Here is a 25,915-nt window from a genome sequence, read left to right as displayed (position 1 = left end):
AGAATAATGACAGAGCCTGAACTCTTAACCACTATTCTACACTGCCTCAAAAAGAATTCATAGTCCACCTCCAAATTTTGAAGAGTATAGTTCTAACCCTAAGTCCCAAAATGTGCGATTCCAATAAAGGGTGATCAGAAGGGCACCATTCATGGAGGCTGGTCTGAGTAGAGTCTGGATTTATTCATTCAAACATGTAATGAAGGACCAGTCCTCATTTGATTTTGTCCCTAGTGCCTATATAGAGTGGATACCCAGAGTTTTCTTGAATGAGTGAATAAAGCCTTACTATATGGCAAACACAAGTAGAGAAAGAAGAAAAAGCATTCTGATCTAAATATAGAAGAAAGAATTGAGTTCTACACAATAAGCTGCCTAGGTCCTAAGATGGGAAACTCAAATGCCAAACTGGGAGTTTCCGTCGAAGCTCATCGGCAACGAACCCAACTAGCATCCACGAGGACTGGGGTTTGATTCCTGGCCTTGCTTGGTGGGTTAAGGATCTGGAGTTGCCAGGAGCTGTGGTGTAAGTCACAGACAGGGCTCGGATCTCGAGTTGCTGTGGCTGTCGTGTAGGCCAGCAGCTGTAGCTCTGATTCAACTCCTAGTCTGGGAACTTCCAGATAACGATGAGGCCCTAAAAAAGAAGAAGAAGAAAAGCCAAACTGGCTGCCCAATCTTCCTTCTTTTCACCAAATCTCTAGAGTGACTATCTTAGACGGATACTTCTTCCATTTTGAACTCTGGTTGTGGATCTGTTGAGCAAAATGTCAAAAGCAGGAAAAAGAGTAAAAAGCAAGGAAAAACAAAGATAGATTCATAAACAGTGAAAGCTGAAAGCAATTCAATTATGGAGATCATTCAGCCCATCACTCTTAATTGAAAATGAGGCTAACAGGGGTCAAGTGACTTGACGAGGGCTGTTTACAGTTTTAGCCCTATTGGTACCGGACCAAAAGACCAGTACTTACTCTACTGCCCCACACTGGTCTTTCAGTCCACAATCTCTAAAGTCCCTCCCAAATCATCTAAAAATAATAGCTAATATTTGAGTGCTTCCTATTTGCCACCAACCTAAAAGCTTCACTTGTCTTAACTAATTTAACTCCCTTTTTGACCTCCCTACAAGATAGGCAATTATTATTGCTATTTTACAGATGAGGAAACTAAAATACAAGAGAAGCTAAGTTAATCTTGCTCAAGATTACAAAACTATTACAAACATGACTGATGGAGATGGGATTCAAATCTTATTTATGAACATTTTTTCTTTCTAGACTGTGAAATTCTTCCAAGCATGCCCACATCACCATATCCTTCAAATCTCCAGTGCTAAGCACAGTACAAAGCACACAGAAATTTATAACCATCTACTGAAATACTGAACTACTTAATTTTACTCTATTTTAAATTGTTATCAATTCAGCACATTTACTGGCATTTACATAAATGTCATTAATATAAATGTTATATATATCTGTACGAGGCACTTTATAAACCTTTCAATCCTTCAAATAGTTCTACAAAGTAGGTATCTTTTTTTTAAAGGAACAAAGTAACTTGTCCAAAACTCATAGCTAGAAAGAGATAAATCTTAGGCCAGTCCAAGAGCCACACCCACTTGTCACTAAACCAGCCTTCTCAACATAGTCCCTGTCCTCAAAGACCAATTACAATGCTGGATGATCAATGCTAAAATAGTGATTAGGTTCAAAGTATTAAGAAAACTAGGAGCATTAAAAGGTGACAACTGGGTGGGCCTTTAAGGATAAACGGAAGTCCTCTAGCTGAGAATACTGTTCTTTGACCTCAGTAGAACCCCAATCTATTGACATTTATTTTCTTCCAATCTATCAGCCCTCTCCTTTTTCTTCATTTTCCTCCCTATCCAGCTTAGACTCCACAGTCCACCATTCAAACAATAACCTAATTTCCCTTTAATGCTCCCTCTTTATAGCCCACCTAACTGGCAATATCCCTACCCTTATGGAGTACAGCTGCAGATATCAGAACCCATTCTAGCTAGGGTTAAGCAGAAATGGATTTACCGGCAGATATTATGTGACTTACAAAATTACTGGAAGAGCTATGGTAAGAACTGGTAGAACTTCCGAGGAACAATTCCTAACCCACCTAACAGAGGCTTGTCATGGCTCAGTGGTAATGAACCCAACTAGTATCCATGAGGACGTAGGTTCCATCCCTGACCTCAATCAGTTAGTGGGTTAAGGATCTGGTCTTGCCGTGAGCTGTGGTGTAGGTCGAAGACTTGGCTTGGATCCAACGTTGCTGTGGCGTAGGCCAGCAGCTATAGCTCTGATTTGACCCCTAGCCTGGAAACCTCCATATGCCTTGGGTGAGGCCCTAAAAAAGAGACCCAAAAAAAAAGTTATGGCTATCATTGCAGAAAGTCACAACACCAAAAAGCTGGTGACTAAGAAACCCACTGCCTCTACTATGGTATTTGCCAGCAAAGGAGGATGCCTCTCACCCTCCTCCTTTCACTTCCAATTCAATTCTCATCTTAGGTGCAAAGGAGTCTAGAAAATATCTACCTCTCAGTTCCACCAACTCTAGTCTTCATTGCTAACAACTCTCACCTCAGCGGTCTATTTGCATTTATCTCCCCTCCAATCTATTCAAACTACTGAGCCAGAAGGACCAAGCTGCCTCCTCCATCACACCACCTTCTCCACTGCAAAATACAAAATAAAACCTCAGTAATTTCCCATCAGTCTTAAAGAAAAGCTACAAATTCCTACGCAGTCTGGCTTCCACTTGCCTCCAGCTTCATCTTGTACCACACTCCCCTTTATTCTCTTTGTCCTGGCAACACTGGCCTCTTTGTACCTTTCAGTCATTTTCCTCTCATTTGCCATTGGGCCTCTGCACATGCTGTTCTATATGGAATATTCTGCCCTCCTCTCTTCCCCCAACTAATTAGAATTCTTCCTTCAGGCATAGGTTCAGGCATCTTTTTGTTAGACAAGTCTTCCGGCTTATTTCCGGCACTCAAAACACCAGGTACCTTTCCCCGGCAGCACTTACTTTGCATTCCCTATAAAGATCATTGTTGAGCATCTGTTTTCCCCATCGGACTCAAAGCCCTGAGGTCAGGGACCATGTCTGGTTCACAATGTCTCCTCAAAGCTTTGCACCATAAATATCAGTTGAACGATTAAGGAGAAAGCCTACTTCACAAGTATGAGTCTGAATTTCTTAGCCAAGACTGTGCTCTGGAGACCAAGAGTCGGACATTTCCTTCATCTCTCTCTCCCTCTCTCTCTCTCTCTCTCAGGGGCACAGAGCAGGCGCTGGTAAAAGGCTGCAGAATCACAGCAGGAAGAAGTCGGCCTCCAAAGTCTGAGACGACCCTGGTGGAGGCTGGGAGACAGACCTTTTCTCCCAAGGAGCACCTGGCACAGGGCTCGACACAGAAGGCGCTTGTTAAAGAAAGCAGCCGTCGAGGGCCCCAGGCAAGGCGCAGAGACCCCACTGCTCTGCTCCAACCTAGAAAGGGAACCCAGGCCACCATACACCAAGAGCTAGGAACTCAGGGGCCCCCTCTGCCCTTTGCGATCAACCCTGGGTTGAGAGAGGCCAGCTTCAGACCACACAACGGAGGCGCCGCCTCCAGATTCCGCAGCCACCCACCCCCAACACTTACTCAGAGTTAGCGTCAGGTCTCCCCGCCGCAGCATTGCGCGAAATGCCAGAACCCAGTCAGCGCGCTTCCACCCACAAGACCCAGCGCGCCGAGGCGGGACTCCAGCTCGTTCCACCAATCCTGGAATCGTACTCTAGTGACATCAGAATGAGTTGCCCAATAACTGGAGACTCCCCAAGGGGCGGTGCAGAGGGGAGTATTGGAAGCCGATTGGTTTATCCAAGCCGGAAGTTCTAAGGGAAAGACTAAGTCGGAGCCAATCGTGCGCTCCCTGAGGGTGTCGGCGCGGTCAGTGGCGGCCTGAGGAGAGCGGTTGCCGCCATGATAGAACAGCAGAAGCGCAAGGGCCCAGAGTTGCCGCTGGTCCCAGTCAAGCGGCAGCGGCATGAATTGCTTTTGGGAGCGGCGGGGTCGGGCCCGGGAGCCGGGCAGCAGCAGGCGGCGCCGGGAGCTTTGCTGCAAGCGGTGAGTAAACGAGCAGATGGCCTTCGGCCCTCAGCTCATCTTCCTGTCTCCTCAGTGCTCCACCGTGAGATCCCATACCGGCCCTTTCCCTGCACTGCGGGGGCGGAACGGGACTCACACCAGGGAGTTAGAACAGAAAAACCTGTTAAAGCGGTCAACACCCTGCGATGCTCTCTACGTTTCCCTGTTTGACGTTTCAGCGTCTCGATGGCCCTGTGAGGGGGCGTTAGAATTAGTGATGGATCTTAAAACTGGGCCCCGGGCTTTCGCATCCTAAATCTTCCAGGGATCCAGCATAGAATAAACGTTCAGGAAAGTTGAAAGAGTGGATGGATGGATGAATGAAGGAAGAAAGAAAGGAAGGAAATGAATGATACTAGCTCGCTTTGGGACTTGGGGCAACTTGCTTTGGGGAAAACTCTTTCTCTGCACTAGTATTAACAACGGAAGAATAGGTAACACTTATTGAGCCATGTACTAAGTGTTTTGTATATGAAAACTCCATTAATCTTGGTCACTGCCTAAGAGGTAGGAATTGTTAATTGTCCCATTTTGTAGATGGGGAAACAAACTTCTCTAATAAGTGATAGAAACCGATTTTAAAATCAGAATCCAGGCTTTTAACTAGAGTTCTTATAAGATAGAGGTGGTGATGGATGACACCTCTCCTTCTGCTCTGTTAGGCTTAGCTGAAGAATATATGTCCCCTCCTGAAACTCCTCAATCAGACTGTCAGCAAATCCTTGCTGGCACCATCCTTAAAATATACCCAGATTTGTTACCACTTCTAAATATCTCCATCACTACCTCCTGATCTAAGCTGTTATTCTCTCACCTAGTATTCCTGCTGTAGGATCCTGATGGCATTCCTGTTTCTATTCTCAGATGCTCATTCTTTTCTCAGTCCAGCAGCCAGAGGAATCCTCTAAACATCAAATCATGTTAACCTCTGCTGAAAACATGCCATGGCTTTTCGCTTCACTCAGAGTAAAACTAAAATCCTAACAACCTTTTGCCCTCTTTCCCTTGACCTCTCTGATCTACCAATTGTCCATTGCTCACCTTACTCCAGTCACATTGGCTTCTATGCTCCTACCACACACAAAGCCTTTGCATTTTCTTTTCCCACTACTGGAGTGTTCTTTTTCCAAATGTCCACCTGGTTTACGCACTCAGCTCCTCCAAGTCTCTGCTCAAATATCCCTTTTTCCATGAAGGTTTTCCTGACCAACCTGTTTTAAATTGCATTCCTGGGTACTCACTAACACATTGCTGTTTGGTTTTCTCCATGGTACGTACCACCACCATCTATACGTTATACTTGTTTCTGCCATCCCTCCCTCCTTTCTGTCCCTCCCTCCTGCTAGAATACAATCTACATTGTTTATTTTGTTCAACACTGTTTTCTCAATGTCTAGAACAGTGCCTGACACATACTATTTTTTGAGTAAATGAATAAGCTGGAAACTACTGATGAGATTTAGGGATTATTAATAGTGTATTTGTTCTTTTGTTTTTTTTTTCTTTAGGACAGCACCCATGGCATATGGAAGTTCCCAGGCTAGGGGTCAAACTGGAGCTACAGCTGTTGGCCTACGCCACAGCCACAGCAACTCAGGATCTGAGCTGTGTCTACGACCTACACCACAGCTCACGGCAACGCCGGATCCTTAACCCACTGAGCTAGGCCACAGATTGAACCCATATCCTCATGGTTCCTAGTCAGGCTTGTTAAGCACTGAGCCATGAAGAGAACGCCAGTGTATTTGTTCTTCCATCTGACAAGTAAGAATATCAGCTCAGGTTTCTGTGAATTGCCCAAGCCTAGGCTTAGTGGCTAAAACCATAAACAAGACTACTTTCCTCAGTAACCTTGTACCCTGCAAGGTTGTTGGGAAGCTCAATTCAATCATTCATTCATTAAATGAACTAGAAACTGGGAAGACTGTTGAATGACTCTATAGGGTTCCTGTGGTCGCAGAGCTTTTCTAGTGGCAGAGTAGGGGAGACACTGTAAACAAGTAATGAAGGTAATTTCAGGTAGTTAGAAGTGCTGTGAGAGGTGTTGCTGTTGTGGTGCAGCAGAAACGAATTCGACTAGGAATCATGAGGTTGCGGGTTTGATCCCTGGCCTCACTCAGTGGGTTAAGGATCTGGCGTTGCTGTGGCTCTGGCATAGGCCGGCAGCTGTAGCTCCCATTAGACCTCTAGCCTGCGAACCTCCATATGCTGTGGGTGCAGCCCTAAAAAGCAAAAAAAAAAGGAAGTTCTGTGAGAGAATCCCTAAGGTTGATAGCATGTAGAAGGGAGGTGGAAGAGTGCTACTTGAGTTTGAGTGTTCCAGGAAGGACTTTCTGAAGCAGAAATGTTTGAGAGGAGTCACACACAGGAAGATCTAGGGGAAGGGTTTTCTGTCTTGTTCCTGCGGGGACAGCTACAAGTATAAGAGATCCTGAGGCAGAAATGAGTTTAACATGTTTGAGCAATCAAAAGTAGGAGCGAAGTGAGGGAGGAGGAGAGTTAGCATAACAAACAGACCCTGGAAACTTCAGAAGAAGAGAATCTAATTAGAGATGTAAGTTATGTGAGAAGAGTTGCCATTATCTAAATCGGGAAAAATACACTCAATCATTGTTTCCATTGTCTTTTCCTTGTACTCCCCATTACCCCCATTTTTCAGTCCCCCTAGCCTATATATAGTGACTACCCTGTACCCTCTCTTCTTTTATTTAGGGGCCTCCAAGATGTTCCTCCCTTCAAGCCCCAATCATGCTTCTCTCAGGACATGAAGGGGAAGTGTATTGCTGCAAGTTTCACCCCAATGGATCCACCTTAGCATCTGCAGGATTTGACCGACTGATATGTAAGGCATAGTTCATGAATCTGGAGTAATTGCTCTCTGCCAAATAGTGGTGATTTGTTTTTGTTTTGGGCTGCACTCTCAGCATGTGGAAGTTCCCAGGCCAAGGATAGAACCCATGCCACAGCAGCAACCCAAGATGCTGCAGTGACAACACCGGATCCTTAGTTCTCTGTGCCACAAGGGAATTCCAGTGATTTATTTTTTTTAAATCATCATTGCCGTAGAAGGTATCAGTCTGAGTTGGTCCTTAACAAACTTTGTGGTTGTCATGCTAAAATAGAGTCATGAGGAGTTCCCATCGTGGCGCAGTGGAAGCGAGTCCAACTGGGAACCATGAGGTTGCAGGTTTGATCCCTGGCCTCATTCAGTGGGTTAAGGATCAGGCGTTGCCCTGAGCTGTGGTGTAGGTCACAGATGTGGCTTGGATCTGGTGTTGCTGTGGCTCTGGCATAGGCTGGCAGCAACAGCTCCGATTGGACCCCTAGCCTGGGAACCTCCATGTGCCGCAGGTGTGGCCCTAAAAGGAGAGAAAAGACAAAGGGAAAAAATTTTTTTAAATAAAATATAGTCATGAAAATGTTGAATGATTTTTGGCTGTAGAACTCAGAGTCCATGTTGTAAATATAGAAGGAATTACGTTACCCATTGGTAAGTGAGTTGCTCTAGTTTAAGAATATTTTCCTTATGGAGACAAATCTCCAGCTGATTTAGCAAGACTGAAGATCTGGGCTTAACAGGCTAATGGGAGTAAAGAAGAGAGCAGTAACTTTTTTCCCCCCAGAGGCTTTCCTCGTGGTACATTTCCTTAGATCTTAGCACTTGAGAAGGAAGGAGGGGATCCTAAAGTGGCAACTCATGGAGTGTCCATCGTGGCTCAGCAGTAATGAACCCAACTAGTATCCATGAGGATGCAGGTTCAATTCCTGGCCTCACTCAGTAGTTTAAGGATCCTGCGTTACCATGAGCTGTGGTGTAGGTCGAGACGCAGCTTGGATCTGGCATTGCTGTGGTGTAGGCCAGTAGCTGTAACTCTGATTCGACCCCTAGCCTGGAAACTTCCATATGCTGCGGGTTCAGCCCTAAAAAGAAAAAAAAAAGTGGCAACTCAGATCACCTACCTGTCCATCATTAGGACCTGCTACCAGATTCTCAGCTACTAGTCAGGAATATCCATTTGGGAGAGAATAAGTGGGAACAAAAATCACATTGGGGAAGTCATGAGAAAAAGGGTGAAAGAAGTCAGAAGTACCTGACTTTTTCCCCGTCTGGCATCATTTGCCACATTGTGAGATGAAATGAGTCCTTTGGTTTTTTGCTTATAACTGTGCCTCAGGATGGATGTTGTCTTCACTGTCTTTCTGTTTTAGGTGTTCTGGTAATATGTTCCTTAAACTTAGTGGTGGCCAAGTATCTGGAAGGCTTAGGGATCCTTGCAGAGCATACTTTAATTACCAGTATGCTTAGTTTCATCAAACAAACTAGGAACAGTTTTACTAGCAGAAAAATAACCATAAGTACCTTACTATGTGTAGAGTGTCCTTAATAACACTCATTTGATCATTCTATGCCGGACCTGAGGATTGGAACTGTTTCTATTCATTTACCTTATTTTACCATAGCACCTGCCATAGATATTTAGTACATGTGGAATGAGGAAATGTAGTACTAAGTTGTTGCCATGTGACCTTCAAGTTTCCCATAAGCACCATCACTTTGCAATCTGCTTCTACTCATAGCAGATGAGTAGCAGTGGGTGCCAACGTTCTTAAAACTATGGAGGGATGGAGTTCCTGTCGTGGCGCAGTGGTTAACGAATCCAACTAGGAACCGTGAGGTTGCGGGTTCGGTCCCTGCCCTTGCTCAGTGGGTTAACGATCCGGCGTTGCCGTGAGCTGTGGTGTAGGTTGCAGACGCGGCTCGGATCCCGTGTTGCTGTGGCTCTGGCGTAGGCCGGTGGCTACAGCTCCGATTCGACCCCTAGCCTGGGAATCTCCATAGGCCGTGAGAGCAGCCCAAAGAAATAGCAAAAAGACAAAAAAAAAACATGGCAGGAGAACTTAAGATTTAAAAATTATATCCATTAACTAAAATTTTTTAATTTTACGAAGTGTGGAAATAATTGCATTTTTGTTTTAATGTAAGAAAAATTGATTTGGCTGGTAGAACTAATAGTGTTCCAAAGGAGTATAATTTCAGAACTGTTGTTCTAGTGAATTCAAAAGTACCATTTCTATGGCCAGTAATGAGGCTTCCTTTTCCTAGTAATGCTCCCAGAACCCCTCTCTTCCTAATAGTGTTGTGGAATGTCTATGGCGACTGTGATAACTATGCTACGTTGAAGGGACACAGTGGAGCAGTGATGGAACTGCATTATAACACAGATGGCAGGTGAGTTTTCTGTATAGTGGATGACAGCTGCTTCTCATACTAATTCTTCTTGGCATTCTTTCATATTTCATCCCTGAGTTTTCTCTCAGGGAGCCCGTGCTGTCAAAAACTACTACATTTTGGATAAACACTTTATTATCCTATCACTGTCACCCAATTAAGATGTTTATTGTTCCATGTATGCATCAATAAATAGGTTCATTATAAATACATCATTTCTAACTTAGCAGCAGCCCAAAAAATATTCCTTTTTTAAGACATAAAATATAATATCTATATGTAGAAATTAGCTATTATTATAAAAGTAATAAAATAATCTGTTTTGAGAAAATGTGAAAAAAGCAGGAAAATGACAAAATAGCCCACATTTTTACCACTCCAAAGATAATTACTGTTAATATTATATGTTTTTCTCAAGCATTTTTTTCTATTCAAAACAGTTGGTTTTATGTGTATATTAGAACTACTCATACAATCTTATCTGCTGCTTTTTACCAATAACATCATTTACCTGATGTATCTGTTTATCATAATATACTATTTATCCTTTTTTTTGTCTTTTTAGGGCTGCACCTGCAGCATATGGAGGTTCCTAGGCTAGGGGTCAAATAGGAGCTATAGCCACTGGCCTACGACACAGCCACAGCAGCTTGGGATCCAAGCCATGTCTACAACCTATACCACAGCTCACGGCAATGCTGGATCCTTAACCCACTGATCGAGGCTGGGGATCGAACCTGCAACCTCATAGTTTCTAATCGGATTCCTTTCCACTGTTCCACGACGGGAAATCCCATAAATATTTTAATAATTGCATAATTTTAGAATAACTATAGATGATATAAAAATGTGGTTATGCAAAGTTAATTAATCACATTACATATTTCAGTAAACATTATTTTACACCTCAGACCTCTAAAAATTTTAGGGTTCTCTTAAAAAATGTATAGCCTTGTATACATTTTTCCTGTTTAAGTAAAGAAAGCATTATAAAATCAACCATAGGAGTTAGTTCCCATTGTGGCTCAGTGGTTAACGAACCTGACTAGCATCAATGAGGATGCAGATTCGATCCCTGGCTTCGATCAGTGGGTTAGGGATCCGGAGTTGCCATGAGCTATGGTGTAGGTCTCAGATGAGGCTCAGATCCTGTGTGGCTGTGGCTGTGGCAGAGGCTGGCCATTATAGCTTGGATTAGACCCCTAGCCTGGGAACCTCCATATGCCGTGGGTATGGCCCTAAAAAGACAAAAAATAAATAAATAAATTTTTAAATCAACCGTAACTTAGAAACCATCCTTGGAGACAAAATAAAACCTCTAATTATTAGAGAAAGGGTTAGAGTTAGCAAGCCATTGGGTCAGGAATTTTTACAGTCTGTCTTACCTTTGCAGCCGGAAGTGATTGAACATCTCTAAGTACAGGGATGTGTTATGTGTAAAGTGTTGTATATCATGACAGAGGAGGAAACGATTGAGAAGACTGCCTTATTAGATGTATAATATGTCATGGGGACTGACAAGGGGAAATTTTTTTTATGTTTCATAGGGTAGACTTTGTAACTGGGTCTAGGGCACCATTATGACTTTGGTAGGTAGGGTGAGGTATTCCAGCATCATGTGCCAGACTGTCAGAGCACAAACTGTTAGTGATCTTAAAGAGTTTGGCATGTGGGGAAGATAGATTGCTATTGCTTATCTTCACTTATTTTTTTTATTCTTCCTCTTACCTTCTAGTATGCTCTTCTCAGCTTCCACAGATAAAACTGTGGCAGTGTGGGATAGCGAAACAGGCGAAAGGGTTAAAAGACTGAAGGGACATACTTCCTTTGTGAATTCCTGTTATCCGGCCAGGAGGGGCCCCCAGCTTGTCTGCACTGGCAGTGATGATGGTACAGTTAAGGTGAGTGTTGTATTCTGTCTGTGTATTGAGGGTTTCTGAGGTGACATAACGCGAACCTTATCTTGCCTTTCCACCTGTGCTCTTCCCTACCCTCACAACTCTGTATCATCAGAGATTTCCCAAAACAGGCACTATTTAAAATAATTTTAAGATAATAAGCAATTGGGTTTTTTTTCTTTTTAAAAATATCCTACGAAATATTATTAGAACCATATTGAACAATTGTGACTTGGAATAAAATGGTTCACTATCCGAGAATAATTGGATTCTTGGCTTAGCTATTTACTTAATTGTGTGACCTTGGGCAGTTTACTTATCTGATCCTCAGTTTCTCAATCTTTAGGATGATGTCATTAATATATATGTCTTACAAGGCTGTTGTAAAATTATAGTAAGTATATTAAAAGGTCAGCAAATGGTTTTAGTAACTTAGGATGGAACATTAAAGATCAGTTAGTCCAATGATTTCCAACCTGTGTACATATCAGAATTACCTGAAGAACCTTTTATTTCATTTTTTTAATTTTTGGCCACCCCATGGCATATGGAGTTCCTGGGCCAGGGATCAGATCTGAGCCACAGTAGCGACCTAAGCCATATCTGTGGTAATGCCAGGCCAGGGATCGAACCTGTGTTCCAGCTCTCCCAACACACCACCAATCTTATTGTGCCACAGTAGGAACTCCTGTATACTTCTTTTTTTTTTTTTGTCTTTTTGCCATTTCTTGGGCCCCACCCACGGCATATGGAGATTCCCAGGCTAGGGGTCCAATCAGAGCTGTAGCCACCGGCCTACAACAGACCCACAGCAACACAGCATCCAAGCTGCATCTGCGACCTACACCACAGCTCACAGCAACGCCGGATCCTTAACCCACTCAGCAAGGCCAGGGATGGCACCCGCAACCTCATGGTTCCTAGTCGGATTCGTTTACCACTGTACCACAATGGGAACTCCCTATATACTTCTTTAGTGAGGTGTGTTAAGTTCTTTAGCTCCAATTTTTGATCTGAATTGTTAGTTTTCTTATTGTTCTTTGTATTATATTTTGAGTAATAGTCCTTTAACAAATGTATCTCATAAAAGTATTTTCTCATAGTCTATGGCTTGTTTTGTGATCTCTCTTTTTTATTTTATTTATTTATTTATTTATGTATTTCTGTCTTTTTGCCTTTTTCTAGGGCTGGATCCCATGGCATATGGAGGTTTCCAGGCTAGGGGTCTAATTGGAGCTGTAGCCAGCAACGCGGGATCCGAGCCACGTGTGCAACCTATACCACAGCTCACAGCAACACCGAATCCTTAAACCACTAAGCAAGGCCAGGGATCAAACTCACAACCTCATGGTTCCTAGTCGGATTCGTTAACCACTGCACCACGACGGGAACTCCGTATTTATACCTGAGTATTTCCCAGTTTTTTGGATGCTCGTGTAAATGGTATTATGTTTTAAAGAATCAGGATATTAAACACATTCATAAAGTGATTTGATGTAGCACGTATGACATACTGGGAGCCATTGATTTCCAGCCTCCTCACTTTACAAATGAGGAAAAGCAGGCCTAGAAACAGTAACTTAGTTCAAGGGCACACCAGACACATTGCTTTGTGGTACCATTTTATTATTTTTTTGGCACTAATTTTGGCCTCTGGGTTGTATTTTTATGATTAAACAGGGAGGGAATTCAGAAGAGTACATTTGAGAAACCACACTAAACTTGTGATTGTTGCATTTTTAATTGAATTTCCTTTTTTTTCATAATTAAAGGTGTTGACACTGTCATACTGGATTATGTGCTTTGAGATGTTTTCTGCTAAATGGTTTTTGTAATGAACAATCGCTTGGGCCCCCTTGATCCTTAGCCAAGAAGAGAGTCTGTCTGTGGTTTAGGAATAATTCCCAAAACTCTAAACCTAAGTGGACTATCATTGCAGAAACAATAGCTGATTTGCTAATTGGCATTTCTAAAGGCGGAGTTAAGAGTGCATAATGAATATTGTTAACAACATTTATTGAGGGCTTCCTATGATAACCATCTAGGAACTTATTCTTGTTTAGTTTCACCTTTCCTTCTTTCACTTTTTCTCCTTATTTCATTTTGTCTTTTTTTTATCTTGTTTTTGCTATTTCTTGGGCTGCTCCCGCGGCATATGGAGGTTCCCAGGTTAGGGATTGAATCGGAGCTGTAGCCGCCAGCCTACGCCAGAGCCACAGCAACTCGGGATCCGAGCCGCGTCTGCGACCTACACCACAGCTCACAGCAACGCCAGATCGTTAACCCACTGAGCAAGGGCAGGGACCGAACCCGCAACCTCATGGTTCCTAGTCGGATTCGTTAACCACTGCGCCACGACGGGAACTCCCATTTTGTCTTTTTTTTTAATCTCATGTTTATCTTTCCATCTCGCCTTTGCTTTTTCTTTGTTTACTCTCTTCCATTGTGAATGTGTTTTGTCTTTTTACTCTTTCCTTCTTTCAGTTTCTTGCTTCTCTTTTCACCTAATTAAACATGATTTGAGGAGTTCCTGTTATGGCACAGTGGAAACAATTCTGACTAGGAATCATGAGGTTGCAGGTTCATCGATACTCTTGGCCTTGTTCAGCGGGTTGAGGATCTTGCGTTGGCGTGAGCTGTGGTGTGGGTCGCAGTTGAGGCTCAGATCTGGCATGCTGTGGCTGTGGTGTAGTCTGGCAGCTGTAGCTCTTAGACCCCTAGCCTGGGAACCTCCACATGCCATGGGTGTGGCCCTAAAAAAGAAAAAATAAAATAAAATATGATTTGAAATGATTGTTTTTCTTTTCTTTTTTTTTTTTTTGGAGTTCCCAGGCCAGGGATCAGATCCCAGTCATAGTTGTGACCTATGCCACAGCTGTGGCAATACCAGATCCTTTTAATCCACTGCCAGGCCAGGATGGAGCCTGTATCCTGGCACTGTGGAGATGCAGCTGATCCCATTGTGTCACAGTGGGAACTCCTGAAATAATTATTTTAGCTTTGTTATTCAAGGTGGCTTTTTTTTTTTTTTTTGGTCTTTTTGCCATTTCTTGGGCTGCTCCTGCGGCATATGGGAGGTTCCCAGGCTAGGGGTCTAATCGGAGCTGTAGCCGCCAGCCTACGCCACAGCCACAGCAACGCGGGATCCGAGCCGCGTCTGCAACCTACACCACAGCTCACGGCAACGCCGGATCATTAACCCACTGAGCAAGGGCAGGGATTGAACCCGAAACCTCATGGTTCCTAGTCGGATTCGTTAACCACTGCTCCACGACGGGAACTCCCAAGGTGGCATTTTTTTAAAATGTGCAATATATCATGTTTTTTAACCAGTTCGTTCTTTTTTTTTTTTTTTTTTTTGCCATTTCTAGGGCTGCTCCCGCAGCATATGGAGGTTCCCAGGCTAGGGGTTGAATCGGACCTGCAGCCGCCAGCCTACACCAGAGCCACAGCAATGCTGGATCAGAGCTTCATCTGCCACCTACACCACAGCTCACGGCAACGCTGGATCCTTAACCCACTGAGCAAGGCCAGGGATCGAACCAGAAACCTCATGTTTCTAGTCGGATTTGCTAACCACTGAGCCATGACAGGAACTCCACCAGTTCTTGATTTTTAATTTCAACATATTATTTATAATTAATGCTTTGTTGAACAGCCTTTTATATATGCTTTTTAGTTACTTGCCAAGTTGGAATGCTTTCTTGTTTTTTCCTGTTGCTAGATTTATAAGTACAGGACTTTAATAACTTTTGCTTATCTAAGAAGGTGTCTATCATGTTTTTTATTGGTCAGAGTTCTCAACAGAAAGCTAAGAGTTCACTAACTCTTGCATTTTTCAATCTAGAGGTGATATCCTGAGCATTATCCATATCAGTCTTTTCAAACCTTTTTTGGCAATTTTTCTTTCTCCTAATGAAGCAATTAAGTGAAATCATGTACATTATTCCTTTTTGCAAACAATTCAAGTCCTAGTACCATTATTACATAGACTAAAGCAGGGAAAGTGTTTGGGTTAGAGGTAGGGCTAAACCAGAGTGGCCCCGAGTAGGGTGTCAGAACCCAAGTGAAGTGAGAGGAGAGCATCCACACTGAATGGGGGCAGTCCATTGTGGGAAGATGGAGACTGCATAGGGTAAGGAGGGCATCCATACAACACAGCGTGAGTAGCCCAATGTGGGGAACTGGAGGGTGAGAAAGAGAGAGAACAGCCCAGCACAGAGAGCCACTGCTCTAGCAAGATCAAGGGTCATCTACCTGCACATTGGTGGGGGAGATAGTGTGGGGGTCAGAGGCTGAACTGGAGGTGCCTGCCCAGAGTGGGAGCAGTTCAGGTAGGGAATCTGAGGCTGAGCAAGATGAAGATGGACTTCCTGGGGAAGGGTAGCCTGGAAGGGGTTATTAGAGCCAGAGCAGAGTAAAGAAGGCATCATACAGAGGGATCATCCAAATGGGGTGAGGAGATGGTTCACATAGAATCAGCCCAGAATGGGAATCACAGTTCAAACAGAGAAGACATCTATGCAAGAGAAAGCTGGAAGAGGATGTAGGAGGTTGGTTACAGACAGGAAGCCTGATCAAATAAGTAAATAAATATAATGAGAGGCAGACTTCTCACTACTGAGAAAGGGCTTACCAATACAGAAAGAGAAAACTAAAATACCTCCTGTGTTATTGGTAGAGAATTGAAAGTGTCAGTGTGAACTCATGGCATTCAGTATATAAAAAGATAGGTATAGGAAAAAAACAGATGTGTGTGGTATAGATATGTGTGTGTATGCGTGCCTATGTATACGTGTATTGCTTAAATATCCACTCACAGGGCTTAGGAACAACCACACAACCAATGAGCACATCTCCTGTGTAGGTATTGGCCTTTATTTTCTTTTATTTTTAATTTCATTGCAGTGTAGTTGATTTACAATGTTGTGTTGAGATCTTAGCCCTTACATATCATTTTCCACTAAAAGCGCTCCTTCCTTCAGGACCGGGCAGGGAAACTGGGCAGTCCTGATGGACTGATGGGCTGGGTTCCAGACGGACCTAGAACTTCTTATATATAAAAACTTGCTAAAGGAATTTCTTAATCAAATTATCAAATTCAGTGTATTTGGTAATGAGACAAGTGAAAATTCTGAGCCTCTAGATAGGATACAATGAAAATGCAGTATCACTTCGGTGATATTCCTGCCAATGATACGTAATTGAATTAATAATGAGAAAACATTAGACAAACACAAATTGAGTAACATTACTGTCCTGTAACTTTGAGAAGTATGAAGGTCATGAAACGCAGGAGAAGTCTGAGAAACTCTTCTATGCTGAAGGAAACAAACAAACAAAAAATGATACAGCTAAATTCAACATAAAATGATTCTGAAACTGAATCCTTTTGCAGTAAAAAACCCTATTGGGACAAGTGGTGAAACTTGAATGAATCTGAAGATGGTAGAAATGTATCAATGTTAGTTTCTCTCTTTTTTTTTTATCAGTGTTAGGTGTTTTTTGCTATTGTTGTTTGTTTGTTTTGCTTTTTAGGGCTGCACCCGTGGCATAAGGAGATTCCCAGGCTAGGGGTCCAATTGGAGCTACAGCTGCCATGCCAGCCTATGCCACAGCCAAAGCACTGCAGGATCTGAGCTGCATCTGCGACCTACACCACAGCTCATGGCAATGCCAGATCCTTAACCCACTGAGCAAGGCCAGGGATCGAACCTGCAACCTCATGGTTCCTAGTTGGATTCATTTCCGCTGTGCCACGATGGGAACGCCTAGTGTTAGGTGTTTTTTTGCTTTGTTTTGTTTTGACCCCATGAGCATGTGGAAGTTCCCATGTTAATTTCTTGATTCTGATGATTGTGTTCAGATTATGTAGGGAAACATCTTTGGAGAACAAATGTAGTAAACGCTGAAGTATTTACAAGTATCAGAACATGAGGGTAGCAATTCTAAAATAATTTAGGCAGAAGAAGAGTTCACTTTTGCAGCTTCTTTGGTAAGTGTGAATATTTCAAAATAAAATAATCTTAAATTATGGTTGTGGAGTTCCCATCGTGGCTCATTGGGTTAAGAACCCAACTAGTATCCATGAAGATGCAGGTTTGATCCCTGGCCTTGCTCAGTGGGTTAAGGATCCAGCTTTGCCTAAAGCTGTGGTGTATGTCACAGATGTAGCTTGGATCTGGCATTGCTGTGGCTGTGAATGCAGCCCTAAAAAAGCAAAACAAAAAAAGAAACAAACAAAAAAAACGCCTCAAGAGAACCTCTAACTTAAAGACTTTAAAATAAAAATCCTAATAAATTTAAAATATTAGGTTCATTTGTGTCATATTTCAGATCCTATTTGTGAAACAGACTCATAGACATAGCGAACAGGCTTGTGGTTGCCAAAGGCAAGAGTGGAAGGAAGTGGGATGGACTGGGAGTTTGAGGTTAGTAGATGCAAACTATTACATTTAGGATGGATAAGCAATGAGATCCTATGGTATAGGACAGGGAACTATATTCATTCTCTCGGGATAGACCAGGATGGAAGATAATACAAGAAAGGGAATGTGTGTATATGAAGGACTGGGTCACTTTGCTGTACAGCAGGAACTGCCACAAAAGGAAGTTCCCATTGTGGCTCAGCGGTAACGAGCCCAACTAGTAACCATGAGGATGCTGATTCGATCCCTAGCCTCTCAGTGGGTTAAAGGATCTGGCGTTGCCATGAGTTGATGGTGTAGGTCACAGACACGGCTTGGATCTTATGTGCCTGTGACTTTGGCATAGGCTGACAGCTGTAGCTCCAATTCAACCCCTAGCCAGAGACCTTCCATATGCCACAGGCCCTAAAAAGCAAAAGAAAGAAAAGGAAGGAATTGGCACAACATTGTTAATCAACAATACTTTAATTTAAAAAAAATTTATAAAATGTAAAAATTTTTAATTTTAATTAAAAAGAAAGAAGGAAGGTCCATTCATCTTCCTCAGGTACTTAGGAACCTATACCAGGATTGTAGACTGTTGTCTTCAAAGCTGTTGTTGAGTAGGGATGGAGTGAGTTAAAATACTGCAAAACTCTTCTTACTAGAACCCAGGTGGGTTTTTCCTCATTAAATATTCACTTGGTTGCTGTAAACTCTAGTTTCTAGAGTTTTGATAAAGTTGATTCTGCCAGGTGTTTTGCCAGGTAAGTCTCTGCTCTTGTAGGGACAATTTTTGGGCAATCCCTGCTCTTGCCTTTTTCACTGATGTCTGTCCCCCCGCCCCCATATATATATATTTTTTTTTTCTTTAAATGTAAGTTGCAGCCCACTAATGAATTAATATCTACAGTTTGAAAATACTGAACTAATAATACCCTTTGTATACTAAGAACATATGAACTAATAAACAAGGTAAAGATTTTTACTCCAAGGACATGTTTGTTAACTGTGTTTATTCAAACTTTAAGTTCCCGTCGTGGCTCAGTGGTTAATGAATCTGACTAGGAACCATGAGGTTTTGGGTTCAATCCTTGGGCTTGCTTAGTGGGTTAAGGATGCTGCATTGCCATGAGCTGTGGTGTAGGTTGCATATGCGGCTTGGATCCCACGTTGCTGTGGCATAGGCCGGTGGCTACAGCTCCGATTAGACCCCTAGCCTGGGAACCTCCATATGCCACGGGTGCAGCCCTAAAAAACACACACACACACAAAAAAAACTTTAACAAAGGAGTCTGAAAATAGAACCAGCGTGATTTGTTCCACCAGCCTTCAGATACGTTGGCAAAATTATAGTCACTTTTCACCATGTTTATAGGATATCCAGACAAGTTTCTGAACAGGGTCCCCATTTCAAATGTTTTTACCTCTGTAAAAGTCCTTGGACTTAAGGGTGTACTATGCAGTTGCTTCTTAGAGTGATGTTACTGTAGATTCTCTTGTCTTCTTTTTCAGCTTTGGGACATCCGTAAGAAAGCAGCCATCCAGACATTTCAGAATACCTACCAGGTGTTAGCTGTGACCTTCAATGACACAAGTGATCAAATTATTTCTGGTGGAATAGACAATGATATCAAGGTATGTTAGATGTTTGTTATGTTTACCTCTCACCTATCTCCACTCACAGAGGTAAATTTTTCCATACTTCTTAGGTTTGCACTTTATACCAACTAAATGGAAGATAATAACTTAGAAGTCCTTTCCTTTCTGTCCTATCCTCATTGACTTCCTAAGTCAGGGTTGCATTGCAGCTTGTATAAATGCTGTCAGGAACCAGGCAGTTAACATGAAGTAGGAAGTTCTTATGTGTGAACTTTGAAAGTGAAGAATGCATTCCCTGTCTAAAGGTATTTGAAATTTTTTTTTTTTTTTTTTAATTTGCATTGGGGAGTTCTGTTGTGGCTCAGCAGTAATGAACCCAACTAGTATGCATGAGGACTCAGGTTCGATCCCTGGCCTCATTCAGTGGGTTAATGATCTGGCATTGCTGTGAGCTGTGGTGTAGGTGACAGACACAGCTTGGATCTGACATTGCTGTGTCTGTAGGTCAGCAGCTACAGCTCTGATTCCATTCCTAGCCATGGAAACTTCCATATGCCCCAGGTTCGGCCCTGAAAAGACAAAAAAAAAAACAAAAAACAAACCAAAAAAACAACAAAAAACCCTGCATTTGTCTCTTGAGATAGCAGTAAATCAATTTGTGATTCTGTACCCTAATCTCTCAGTATGTCTTTCTTTTTGAGACTGTAGAAAGGAAGCTTTGAGGGATCCATAGCTAAGAATGTGAGAAGGTAATGATGTTGGAGAAAGAAGGAGGCAGTAGACTATGTGGCAGTATAGTATAGCTAAAGCTTTCAGGTAATTGACTTGGGGTCTGATCTCAATTCCACCATTTTGCAGTTTTTTGTTAATTCAAGGTAGTTCCTTAACTTCTTTCAGCCTCTGCTCATTTGTGCAGCAGAGGAACTAATAATCCATCCCTCCTTGTCTCCTTTGCTGTTACTTTGGTTGGGATGTCCTTCCTTTAAATTGAAGAATTGCATTTTTTTTCCCATCTCTTTACAGATCCAGTATTTCTTTATTTTCTTTCTTTCTTTTTTTTTTTTTCTTTCTTGCATTTTAGGGCACACCTGGCGACACATGGAAGTTCCCAGGCTAGGAGTTGAATCAGAGTTGCAGCTGCCGGCCTTTGCCATAGCCACAGCAATGTGGGATCCAAGCCGCATCTGTGACCTACACCACAGCTCACAATAATGCTGGATCCTCAACCCACCAGGTAAAGCCAGGGATCAAACCTGCACCCTCATGGAATCCTAGTCAGATTCGTTAACCACTGAGCCACTAAGGGAACTCTAGATCCAGTATTTTCAACCTCCTGTTCTCTGCTTTCTTCTTATTACCATTTCATCATGCTCAGGTCTTCTTTTGGCGGGGGAAGGAGTCTTCCTTCAATTCCACATTCTTTTGTTGTTGCCCTGTTAATCTTTCCCATTACAGCCAAAATTCTTAAAAGATAGTGATAATGGTTTTGATAATAATAGTGTTATCATCATCATCATCATCTAACAGTTAACTGTATTCTCTTGTGGCACAGTGGAATAAGAATCCATTGTTTTCACTGCAGTAGCTTGGGTCACTGCTATGCCATGAGTTTGATCCCCAGCCCAGGAACTTCCACATGCCCACATGCCATGACCAAAAAAACCAAAAGAAAAAAACTGTCAGGCATTGCTCTTAGAGCTTTACATTATAAATTCATTTAAGCTTCACAACAATCCTGTAAGTACTGTCAATGCCATTTTACCAGTGAAGAAACTGAGCTAAGAGAGAGAGGCACAACTTAACCCAGGATTATATAGCTAATAAGCAGTGAAATTCACTTTAAAACCCAGAGTTCGATTCCAGAGTCATGCTCTTAATACCTGTAAGAGAAATTTCCTGAAAATTTTCTACACTCACTGTCTTTAATTCCTTACCACCCTTTTATTCCTCAGTTCTGTATCTCCTGACCATTCAACAGTCTGGTTTCTGCCTCCATTGTTTTATTAATACTTTCCTCTTCAACATCACCAGTCTCTCTCTGTTATTAAATCTGGTAGATCCTTTTAGTCTTTTTTGTTTATTCGATTTTTAAAATATACTTTCCTACTCATTCCAATAGGCACATCATTCCTCAGATAACTCTGCAGGCTCTTCTCTCTATGCATTCTTTAAATGTCACTATTCCCCAAGATTATGTCCAAGGTGCTCTTCTTACTATATACCTTTTTCTAGACATTTCTCATCTAATTCTGTGACTTTGTCATTTCTTTTCCTTTTGTTTTTTTTGGGGGGGGGGTTGTTTTGGGTTTTTTTTTGACTTGTCATTTCTATGCTGATGACTGTTCTCAGACCAGATCTTCAGCTCCAGACCATAAATATAAGCAGCTGCTCATTATCTCCCACTTGGGTATCTCATAAATACTTCAGAATTCACAGTTTCCAGAGTTCAACCTCACATTCCTTTCCTGCCCTATAACTATTTGAAGTTATATATGAGGGTTTGGGAGTTCCCATTGTGGCTCAGCAGGTTAAGGACCCAATATTGTCTCTGCGAGGATGTGGATTCAATCCCTGACCTCGCTCAATGGGTTAAGGATCCAGCATTGCCACAAACTACGGCATAGGTTGCAGTTGTGGCTCAGATCCGGTGTTGTCGGGGCTGTGGCTCAGGCCACAGCTGAGGCTCTAATTCAACCCCTGGCCCGGGAACCTTCATATGCCATAGTTGTGGCCATAAAAGGGAGGGAAAAAAAAAAAACAAACCATGAGGGCTTATTAATTAGATCTTAATAGCTATGCATTATTTCCCTGAGTAAAGTTTAGGCACTCACTATCATTAGAATCACTAGAGGGCTTCTAATACACATGAGAGTGGGTTAGTGTCATTAAGCAATGATAATTTTCATACTTTTAAGTTGTTATTAAAAATTTTATGCAATGAAATTAACCTTTTTTAGTGTAGAGTTTTATGAATTTTAATGCTGTGCAGACTCATGTATCTGCCACAAATGGTTCAGAACAATTTCCATCACTCCAAAAAACTCCTCTGTGTCAAACTCTCTGCCCATTCCTAACCACTGCCAACCATTGATCTGTTCTTTGTCCTTGGGTCCCTATCCAGAATATCATATAAATGGAATCATACAGTATGTAACCTTTTGAGACTGGCTTTTTAAATTAAGACTATGAGAATTTGGAGTTCCCTTGGTGGCATAGCAGGTTAAGGATTCCACGTTATCACAGCTGTGGTGTGGGTTCGGTCCCTGACCCCAGAACTTCCCATGCTGAGGGCACAGCCAAATCAATTAATTAAACTATGAGAATTGATCTCAACTCTACTGTGGGGATAGACTAGCCTAAGAATAATACTCTTCTGCTAGTAAAATCTTCTTACAATAGGAATTCCCATCGTAGTTCAGTGGTTAACAAATCCCACTGGGAACCATGAGGTTGTGGGTTCAATCCCTGGCCTCACTCAGTGGGTTAAGGATCCAGCATTGCCATGAGCTGTGGTGTAGGTCACAGACATGGCTCTGATCCTGCGTTGCTGTGGCTGTGGCATAGGCCGGCAGCTACAACTCCGATTAGACCCCCTAGCCTGGGAACTTCCATATGCCGAGGGTGCAGCCCTAGAAAAGGCAAAAAGACAAAAAAAAAAGTCTTCTTACAACAAATAGTGAGGCTTATTCTCTTTGTCTGGACTGTTCCAGAGCCTCCTATAAATAAATAAATTCATTTGTACTGAAGGGACTGAGTCCTTTTTTAGGTTTAGAAGGTTTTCCGTGTCTTCTCAGACATACTGTATGTTATACCTTCTTTTAGGGTAGGTTTTTTCTTCAGATAGCTAATCCGAGTCTTTGTTGATAGATACCAATTTTGTTCTGAAATCTGAACGTACATGAGTACCCATGAGTACAGCAGTTAATAAGTTTATATTACAGCCTTGCAGTCTTTTTCTTTCTTTCTTTTTTCTTTTTTTTTTTTTTGGCTTGTAGGGCATGTGTGGCATATGGAAGTTCTCATAGCTCAGGCCTACACCACAGTCACAGCAACACAGGATCCGAGCCATGTCTGTGACCTACACCATAGCTCACGGCAACGCCGGATCCTTAACCCACTAAGCGAGGCCAGGGATGGAACCCGCAACCTCATGGTTCCTAGTCGGATTCGTTAACCAGTGAGCCACGATGGGAACTCCACCTGAGGTCTTTTTTAAAAAATATAATTGATTTATAGCATTGTGTTAGTTTCTGGTGTACAGCAAAGTGATTCTTTTTTTTTTTTTTTGTCTTTTTAGGGCCAAACCCACGGCATATGAAGGTTCCCAGGCTAGGGGTCTACTCAGAGCTGTAGCCGCTGGCCAACGCCACAACCACAGCAATGCCAGATCCAAGCCACATCTGCAACCCACACCACAGCTCATGGCAACGATGGATCCTTAACCCACTGATCGAGGCCAGGGATTGAACCTGCAACCTCATGGTTTCTAGTCGGATTCATTTCTGCTGAGCCACAACAGGAACTCCTGATTCAGTTTTTTATATATGTATATGTATTCTTTTTCATAGTCTTTTCCATATAGTTTATTACAGGATATTGAACATAGTTTCCTGGGCTATACATTAGGACCTTGTGGTTTATCTATTTTATATGTATTAGTTAGTATCTGCTAATCCTAAGCTCCTAATTTATCCCTCCCCCACCCCATTTCCCCTTTGGTAACTATAAGTTTGTTTTCTATACTTATGAGTCTTATTTCTGTTTTGTAAGTTCACTTATGTCATATTTTAGATTCCATATATATGATATCATATGATATTTGTCTTTCTATGTCTGACTTAATTTCACTTAGTATGATAATTTCTAGGTCCATCCATGTTGCTGCAAATTGCATTGTTTCATTCTTTTATGGCTGAGTAGATTCCATTGTGTATCATTGTGTACCTCATCTTCTTTATCCACTTATCTGTTGATGGACATTTAGGTTGCTTCTGTGTCTTGGCTATTGTAAATAGGGCTGCTATGAACATTGGGGTGCCTGCATCTTTTTGAATTATGGTTTTCTCCACATATATTCCCAGGGGTAGAATTATTGGATCCTATCACAGTCCTGTAGTCTTTAACTCTCTAAACTAAAAAAGTCTTTATTCTATCCACAAACATTCGAATTTTTCTACCAGTGCTTCATTTTCAGGGAATTTTTTTTTATTAGAATTTTACACAGTATTCCAAAAACTGGGACATTCTTATTGTGTACCTGGTCAGGGTTATTTCCTTCTTTTGTCAGCATTGGCAACACCGTATTTGTGTACTATTTATATCTTATTTCACAAACTAAAGATCAGGGAAGTCCTTCCTAATTTGCCTACTTATTTACTAAAAAGTTTTGCAGAGATATAAAAATTGTATTCAAATGTGTATTTAATAAATCAACTTTATTGGGAATAAAATTTATTACAATTAAATGTTTTTAGTAGTAAAAACAATTTGTTCATTGAAGAAAAATATAAAAACATAAAAATAGGAAAAAAAATCACTTGCAGTTTCATTGTTCAAATTTAGTCATTGTTGGACCTCCCATTGTGGCTCAGCTGGTTAAGAACCCACCTATCCATGAGGATGCTGGTTTGATCTCTGGCCTAACACAGTGGGCTAGGGATCTGGCGTTGTCTTGAGCTGTGGTGCCAGGGCTCAGACATGACTCAGATCAAGTGTTGCTGCAGCCGGCAGCTACTGCTCTGTTTCGACCCCTAGCCTGGGAATTTCCACATGCTGCAGGTATGGCCCTAAAAAAAAAAAGGAAAAGAATTTAGTCATTCTTGATATTTCAGTATATTTCTCCTCCCATCTGTTTTTGTGCCACAGTGGTTTTTTGTTTTTTTGTTTTGTTTTGTTTTTAACTTTTTTTTTTTTGTCTTTTTGCCATTTCTTCGGCCACGCTCGCGGCATATGGAGGTTCCCAGGCTAGGGGTCTAATCGGAGCCGTAGCCACCAGCCTACGCCACAGCCACAGCAACGCAGGATCCGAGCCACCTGCGACCTACACCACAGCTCACGGCAACGCCGGATCCTTAACCCACTGAGCAAGGGCAGGGACCGAACCCTCAACCTCATGGTTCCTAGTCGGATTCGTTAACCACTGTGCCACCACGGAAACCCCTGTTTTGTTTTTTTTTTTTTTTGGTCTTTTCTTGAGCCGCTCCTGCGGCATATGGAGGTTCCCAGGCTAGGGGTCCAGTCAGAGCTGTAGCCACCAGCCTACGCCACAGCCACAGCAATGCGGGATCCGAGCCACCTGCGACCTACACCACAGCTCACGGCAACGCCGGATCCTTAACCCACTGAGCAAGGTCAGGGATCGAACCTGCAACCTCATGGTTCCTAGTCAGATTCGTTAACCACTGCACCACAACGGGAACTCCAGTGCCACAGTGTTTTAAATGTAAATATCTTAATGATCACACTTTAGAGAAAATCTTATATGGTGTTCTTTTCACTTAGTAACATATACCTAGTCCTTTGTCTGTAATCCCCTACTCTAGATATTGCCACAGCTGGCCTAGTCTTGTCTTTAGATATCAACTCAGACATCTCTTTATTTTTCTGCAAGTATCATTTCCTTTTT

The 25,915-nt window shown here is 42.2% G+C and overlaps 2 protein-coding genes across 3 annotated transcripts in view; one reads left to right on the top strand and one right to left on the bottom strand.

Moving 5' to 3' along the window:
- ZCCHC17 (zinc finger CCHC-type containing 17) overlaps positions 1–3,766 on the bottom strand; it is a 60,291-nt gene extending 56,525 nt beyond the window's left edge. For both annotated transcript variants that reach the window (XM_047792983.1, XM_047792984.1), the window contains exon 1: positions 3,668–3,766. The gene's annotated coding sequence lies outside the window, so the exon portion shown is untranslated. The remainder of the gene's footprint in view (positions 1–3,667) is intronic.
- A 173-nt stretch (positions 3,767–3,939) lies between these two features.
- SNRNP40 (small nuclear ribonucleoprotein U5 subunit 40) overlaps positions 3,940–25,915 on the top strand; it is a 38,986-nt gene continuing 17,010 nt past the window's right edge. The window contains exons 1-5 of the mRNA XM_047792982.1: positions 3,940–4,132; positions 6,866–6,995; positions 9,290–9,383; positions 11,119–11,284; positions 19,204–19,326. Of these exons, the coding sequence (XP_047648938.1) occupies positions 3,989–4,132; positions 6,866–6,995; positions 9,290–9,383; positions 11,119–11,284; positions 19,204–19,326 (657 nt within the window). The 5' untranslated portion in view covers positions 3,940–3,988. The remainder of the gene's footprint in view (positions 4,133–6,865; positions 6,996–9,289; positions 9,384–11,118; positions 11,285–19,203; positions 19,327–25,915) is intronic.

This window comes from Phacochoerus africanus, chromosome 8, assembly GCF_016906955.1.
Source record: "Phacochoerus africanus isolate WHEZ1 chromosome 8, ROS_Pafr_v1, whole genome shotgun sequence".
NCBI classification, from domain to species: Eukaryota; Metazoa; Chordata; class Mammalia; order Artiodactyla; family Suidae; genus Phacochoerus; species Phacochoerus africanus.
Note: the sequence above shows the minus strand (reverse complement) of the source record. Positions and strands in the feature narration are given on the sequence as shown.